Below are 7,713 nucleotides of genomic sequence, written 5' to 3' on the forward strand. Positions count from 1 at the left end.
AAATTAGGGACGGTTACCGCAGATAGCCCTCGCGTAGCTTTGCGCGAAATTCAAAACAAACAAACAAACTTAAAATGTCTTCTCAAAGATATCAAAAGGAACTTAATTTTATCAAATTAGAGCCTTTAAAGTCTGATATAAATATAGTATCGAGTCGCAGTGAACGTGGCCACCTTTTCAGTTTATATCATAGCTTTAGACCTACCATTTCAATAACTTCGATATTTCATTTGAAATATACGAAATAGCTCTGAAACTAATTTTCAAATAATGAAGGAAAAAAGCGAAAATTGTTTAATCTTTTGCTTATCATTAAGTGAAGTTAAATATATACACATTAATTTCTATATATTAAATTTATCTTCAGTTCGTAATTAACTCGTGTTTTCTAAACGGTGAGAGACCCAAATATGATTTATTAGGAAGTTAATTGTTTTTTGTTTTTTTTAATGAAAATTTAAATTACATCTTCAATACCATGAGCTGTGCCTAGAAAATTGTCATCTTATAGTTAGCTCTTTATTTTGAAATTATAACAAAAAATATTGCGTTATGCTTGTCATAGTTTGATGTAACTCCAGTAAAATAACACAATAATGGGAGTCCCTTGGTGGGTTAGAGGACATAAAACGCTAAAGTCTGGGGTTTAATTCTCCACTGTAGACAGAACACAGATAGACCATTGGCGTTCAAATAAACCACCACCACCATACTGGAAAATTCTGAGAAACGTATTCTTTTTTTCGTTCCTAGATGTAAGCCACTGATACGCGTTATATTATTGTATGCAAATCATTTTTTGTGCTTTGATACTTAGAAATTAGTTGGCCATTTTGTTTTGATAACTAATTACAATTTATTAAGTAAAATAGTAGAAAACATTACAACACTCACAAATAAATCCAAATCACTTAGTGAGGAATAACAGTTTTATTGTTTAATAATTAAATTGTAGCAATTAAACATCCCTAACCTAGTCAAATTATATCAGTATTTAGTGCCATTTTTAATCATATATCATTTGACTACCATGTGTCTACTTAGCTAACAAGTTCTAGAACTGTGAGAAAGAATCTCCATGTAATGACTTGTAGGAGCCAAAAGACGGATTTCAACCGATATTCTTTACAAACATGCCATTTGAAACCCGTAATAGGATAAATAAAGGTAAAATTATGAAAACATTTACATCCAAACATGATTTTTAACATGTTTCTTAAGCCTTATGAAACTATCCTTTCTGAACTTTGTGAACATAACTTCGTGGTTAAAAGCTGAAGATATTATCATGAAAAAAATATATTTCATAATACAGAGGTTGTGTAGGTTATATTATAACAATTTTAGAGCTTCGTCACGTCTTTACAGTTCCTGTCACCACATTCGTTCATACACTATCTGATGAAGGAGAATTTTAACTATAGCTCTGCAATGTAGTTGCAAAATGCCCCGTAGTAAGTCTTGTCTTGTCCAAAGCACACTATACCTACATGTGAGCTTTCCATAATCCTTTTAGTGTATGAAGATGGAAGTTTCTCATTACCCCTTTCAACAGTGCTGCGTTTGGCGACTTGACTTGTTTCAGCAAGGAATAGCATGAAAACTAGTTTCATTATCCAGCTGCTTTAGGTATATAACTACTGAACTGATATGCTGTGGAATCAATTTATGTACATGCGACTTGTGTCTCTTGCCTCTTGTTCAGACAGAGATCATTCTTGGTTATTTTGCATACTTTTGTCAAGGAAACGTGGATGGCTTTTACCGCTGACCTTTGTGTTGATGGTTTCTCATTTTTTACAAAACACCGCACTTTGTTTACCACGCCTGGGGTACACATGTTGTAGGTTTCTTTCTGGATGGTCCTGATACCCCAAATTGATCCATATTCCTTATGCTATTAAGAAGAAGGGATGTCCCCGATCTGAGCTCATCTTTATGATCTAAATGTATGAATATTTTGATTCGGAAAGGACCGTTATATACTCTTCCCAAAACCGATAAGTTTTCGATGCTAAACAATACTAAAGTGTAATATATTTTCTCCACATGACTTGATAAACAAGTCAAATCGCCAGATGTAGTGCTTGTAGGTTTCCGTGCAATCATCGGACTGTTGAATGGGGCAATGAGAACCTTCGTCTTCATACACTAAAAGAATTATGTAAAGCCTACAGGGAGGTATGATGTGCTTTGGACTTGCTACTTTTGCATAATCAAAATTGTTTAAGCATAACATATTTAACCCTCTTAATAACATGCAAATGTTGCATATCATCTACTTAATCACTTGTGCAGGTGAAGCCACATTAGATTAATATACCTTAGTCTCATAAGCGTGTGGGAAACATCCTTTAATATTTTTTCTAAATGTTTACAAAAAATGCTTTAAAAAATCCAATCTTTCATAAATAGTTTGAACTTTAAGAATTATTGAATTAAATGGTGAACGATTACTTCTATTCTGTATCTAACGAAAATATAAAAGCTTGTGCTTATTAGGGAAAATCAGCAAATTGGAGAAATTATGCATATTAGAAACAAATATTTTTTGTGCTCAAAATTTACTTTCTACGTTTCTTCTCTTGCGAAAATATTTTCAGACAAAACCAATTCAACATGCATATCTTTCTAGCTTCAATCACGCTTCATTCAACAGGGGTGGTCATACTGAACCATCGGAAAACTTCAGGCTTGGCTTAAAAACTCCTGAAGAGCTGAACAATTTTCAACATTAAAACCTGTGAGGTAGTCCCTAAACATTCTACCTTCACTTTATTGGTTCCTAAACTTAACAATGCCTTTGCAATATTACCTACGTACACATTACATCCATGAGTATAAAATAAATAATTGATCATTCATTTGTTTTCTCATTACAATGTCTTGTTTCTTTGTTGAAATCGCGCAAATCTCACTCGCGAGCTATCTGCGCTAGCCTTCGCTATTTTAGAAATGACAGAGGGAAGACTGCAACGTGCAAAGTGTTTTCGAAGTGAATTCGAATGTAAAATCAGCCTATAACGTTTTTATGTTAAGTCGACACATGATGCAAGTTTGATGAAGATCAATAATTTACGGCCCCTTTCAAGCTTTTGTAAACCAAGATGGTCTAATATAGATCTTTAGATTCACGGTTAATTTCTAACATGGTAAACGTCAATAAGATGTTAACTTCATGAATACTTAATTTCTGCACATAGTGATCAGTTAGATTAATAAATAAACGGCAACATCATTTTGAAACATAGTGAATGTACCTTGATTATTTGATTATTATTTATTTCATATACTAACATCAGAAACTTTTTTGAATTCGCTGGTATTCCATTTTAAATGTACGACATGACACAAAATGTCAAAGTGTAAAATTGTATTTAATCGAAATTAGCCACATTATTAATACTAGAAATACGACCTTATAACACCAAAATGTTGTTTTTATTTAATTAAACACTCAACGTTTCGCTTTACAGCTTCTTCAGGAGCATTCACTAAAACAGAAACCGAAATTGACAGTACAAAGCTTCAAATGGTTTAAATAATAACTTCTATTCGAATCTATGACGTGCATTCTTACAGCGTGCTTTTGATATATTAAGTAGTAAAGCTTTGTAGTGTCAGTTTCGGTTTCTGTTTTAGTGAACGCTCCTAAAGAAGCTGTAAAGCGAAACGTTGAGTGTTTAATTAAATAAAAACAACATTTTGGTGTTATAAGGTCGTTTATTTCTAGTATTAAAATGTCTTCTGTACACACTATCATATTTCATATCAGTAATTTAAATTTTGAAAATTCAGTTTTAAAGTAAAGCCAAAGTTGAATAAGGAAAATATTAGATGAGGTCTTTTTAATAAAAGTATTAATACTTTTTCTACCAAAGTTTTTAATAAAAGAGTTGTTTAGCTAGTTTTTCAATAAACATTATAACATTTCCAATATAACAAATTATATAGAAGAAGGGAACTTACTCTTACAATTTGAATAAATATTCTTATTTTTCTTTACCAAGTATGAAACACAACTTTTCTAATAAAACTCGAAACACGCAACCCTCAGATTGCGAGTTGAGCGCCATAACCACCTGATCATGTTAGGCCCCGTCTCAAAAATAAAAGGGTTTAAAATATATGTAAACGTTTTTTTTTCTCATTCATAATATTCAGTTGCACACACGATCAGCAGAAAAAGTTAAAGTTCTTTTCTTTGACTTTTTTTCTAATAGTATTATCTGTAAGATGCTTAACTATTGATAAACCTATTTCCGGCAAATTTATTTGCATGGTCGTTTCTAAATAGGGCGTTCCACTGCATACCTCAAGAACAGATAATCTAAGCCTAAATTCATTTGTGCATATAGTTGATCACATATATTTGGTATAATTATCGGAAATTTGCCGTAAATTAAGAAGAAGCCAGAAAAAAAGTGGCCAGGTGGCTAGAGCACTCGACTCGCAATTGGAGAGTCGCGGGTTCGAATCCTCGTCACACCAAACATGCTCGCCCTTTCAGCCGTGGGGGCGTTATAATGTGACGGTCAATCCCACTATTCGTTGGTAAAAGAGTAGCCCAAGAGTTGGCGGTGAGTGGTGATGACTAGCTGCCTTCCCTCTAGTCTTACACTGCAAAATTAGGGACGCTAGCGCAGATAGCCCTCGTGTAGCTTTGCGCAAAATTCAAAAATTCAAAACAAACGGAACGTTGTACCATTTGGAAAAATACACCAAAAACTTATGGTGTATAATACAAAGGAGAACTGTATGTGTTGAAATCTACAATATATATATATAGAAATTTTCATCACAATTTAGTAAAATCTAAAAACTTGTGTTAAAAACAACAAAATTTGTATTCTATGGAACACTAGTTTGGTGTCTGGATGGCTATAACGTAAGTGACAAAACTTCTGGCTGATGAATGATTTTAGCTTTCCTAACAATAAAGCTTGTTTCTTAGTTTGGTACAAAATAACTTAAAGTTAAGTTCTGCCATCATGAAATAGTTAAACGCCATCTATGAGATGAAATTTAGAAAAGACTAATCTACTAAATTCGCAGAATATTGGGGTATTTTGTTTGTAATTAAGCACAAAGCTACACAATGGGCTATATGTGCTCTGCCCATCACGGGTATCGAAACCCGGATTCTAGCGTTGTAAGTCCGCAGACATGCCGTTGTGCCGCTGTGGGGGAGGGGCGAATATTGGGGTATCTTGTGGCCAGTAGAATAATTGAAGCAAACATTTTCGATAAACTGAAACTGCTACTTTAGAATACTTTGTTATTTATTTTTTGTATTTTTGGTTTGCCCTTGTTTTATACTTGAAAACTTTCAATACCAGTGGCCAGAGCCAACATTTGAAACAATAATAACAAGTCTTGGTATGAGTAATTATGGAAAATTTGTTTATAAACGTTGTTTAAAACATTCTTTGAAGATACTTGTACAAATAAGCTAAATTTCCAAATAATTCGAAGTTTTCTGATGACAAATAACTAATTGGATTTTTTCTTCTGAATTACAGCAAGTAAAAGCTTTTATCGTTTCGAACCCACCCATGTTTCTGCAATTAAATCTAAGAAAGGTCTCGACCTAAAGCATTTAAAGGCCAGCAGCAGGTTACAGTCAAATTCTGGTAACTGCACATACTCTGTAAAAGTCTAGAAGACGATGAACACGAGAAATATTGATTGACTGAACAATGTACAGGCAAACCACTTAGTCTTTATTTTAACACACACAGAACCTGTTGAAGTCTTAAATAACTCTAGAGACAATGTACTTAACATTCTAAAAAATGTTCGCTTGAACAACCCTCAAAATGACTCATTAATATTTGTGGTCGTTTCATGATTACAAAGTCCTTAAAAATGAAAACTTCAGGAACGTAATCCTAGCCTAGTACTCCTTTTTTTTTTCATTTATCAAAAAATGGAACAGTAAACTTTGTATATTTTACATTACGGAAACAAATTGTATTTTTATTGTTACAACAGTAAATATTCCTTATCATACTTCTTGTTTTTCCAGTACAGACAAGGCGTTACCTTTGCGCGTTTGCAACTAGCATTTGTTTTGTTTATACTTTCCATTATTATTTTTAAATATTTACAAAATAAGTTTCAAATGCAAAAACTTCGTAATATATATGAGACGGTATATGTAAACGATCGAATTAAAATGTTCTGCGGGGTATTACTGTTATAAAAAAAATGTTCTGCGGGGTATTATTGTTATAAAAAAATGTTCTGCGGTGTATTACTGTTATAAAAAAATGTTCTGCGGGGTATTACTGTTATAAAAAAATGTTCTGCGGGGGTATTACTGTTATAAAAAAAAATGTTCTGCGGGGTATTACTGTTATAAAAAAATTAAATGAAATATTTTTTCAACATAAATTAAATTAGAGAATCGTATATGTTAAAGCTGGAAAAAACATGAAAAACATTGTTTATAAATATATTTGGTTAAATTGGCTTTATAAAAGCTACGTATTAATATCTATTATATTAATATTTCTGTCAGTAAATCAAATATATATCGAATTGTAAATTCGTTTCGGATTAATTTGCTTCTCTATGCCAAACTTAGAACAAAAGAGGAATTCTTGGATGAAGCTATTCGCTCAAAAAATGGGCCGGCTTTAATATTCCGATATATTTTGAGATTTTTAATCTTTCTTAACGTAATAGCGTTTGATTCTAAGTTTCGCTGCAGTAAATTTCTTGATTGCATATGCTGTAAATAAAGATTGCTTACATTCAGCCTTATATGGTGAAAATCACCGCTACGATACCCAGTTTAGATATCATTTGTAAAATCTATATATAGTTTCCATTTTCTTTCTTTTCTTTTTTTTTTTTTTTAATTGGGTTTACTTACCATGAGATAAAGATGGTTATGGATAGGATAACTGAGGTGTCAGAAAAAAATTTCTTACCGTCTGCTTGACTTCTCTAGAACTGCTTCTCTTCAGAATAACATACCTTCATCTTCGTCGGTGACATTAATTTCCAAGCCGGCAATCCTGCGCTTCCACGGAATTTTCGGGTTCCGACCAGACGGCAAAAGCCAAGCTTCAGCTCTCGAACAAAAGAAGGCCAACGTGACGTACAAAATGGCCAACCCCACTAATCCTCCAAGCTGCATACGGCTACCGCATATGGGTGTCTTTAGTTTACGACAAAAGTCGGCGTGGAACCCAAAATTAAGCGAAAATGTAGAAATAACACAGAATCTGGCTCATCATCTTCCCTTGATAGGTGCTAGTTTCAAGCTCTTTAGCATCTCTGGTTTCTTATAGCGCCATCTTACGGACAGTCATCATCAACATGCCCGTAGCAATCTATTAATCGATCACAATTTATAGTCCCTGTGACTATGCAACAGATAAGTCTATCGATTTTTATTATTTTACGGGGAGAAAATAAGTTGAGAAGGTTTAAGGGATACGAATTTCTGTTACATTTACAAGTATGTAGTTGAAATAAAAATTATTGTATTTTCATTTAGGTAGACATCATTTCTCTACTGTATATCTTGATCTCAGTTATCCAGAGAATTTCTACAATAACATTAGTGCTGACATCTGGTACTTGGTAGTGAAGATATATTTGGGTATACTCATGAAAAAAACAAACAGAAGTAACCCTTGTTTTTATTCTTTGGTCTTCATAATTTGAATAAAATTGTATGTGGTATAAGAATAAATTTAT

At 32.9% G+C, this 7,713-nt stretch overlaps 1 protein-coding gene across 2 annotated transcripts in view; it reads right to left on the reverse strand.

Annotated features, from left to right (window-relative positions):
* LOC111084978 overlaps positions 1-7,434 on the reverse strand; it is an 85,581-nt gene extending 78,147 nt beyond the window's left edge. Inside the window, exon 1 of one of the 2 annotated variants that reach the window (XR_002609850.1) lies at positions 6,985-7,434. Coding sequence is in view for 1 of the 2 variants with exons in the window: in XM_022381748.1 (XP_022237456.1) it covers positions 6,985-7,147 (163 nt within the window). In the remaining variant the exon portion in view is untranslated. The remainder of the gene's footprint in view (positions 1-6,984) is intronic. The other variant, XM_022381748.1, reaches the window with a different exon arrangement.
* Positions 7,435-7,713: the final 279 nt, after the last annotated feature.

This window comes from Limulus polyphemus, unplaced genomic scaffold (genome assembly GCF_000517525.1).
Source record: "Limulus polyphemus unplaced genomic scaffold, Limulus_polyphemus-2.1.2 Scaffold188, whole genome shotgun sequence".
Lineage (NCBI taxonomy): Eukaryota > Metazoa > Arthropoda > Merostomata > Xiphosura > Limulidae > Limulus > Limulus polyphemus.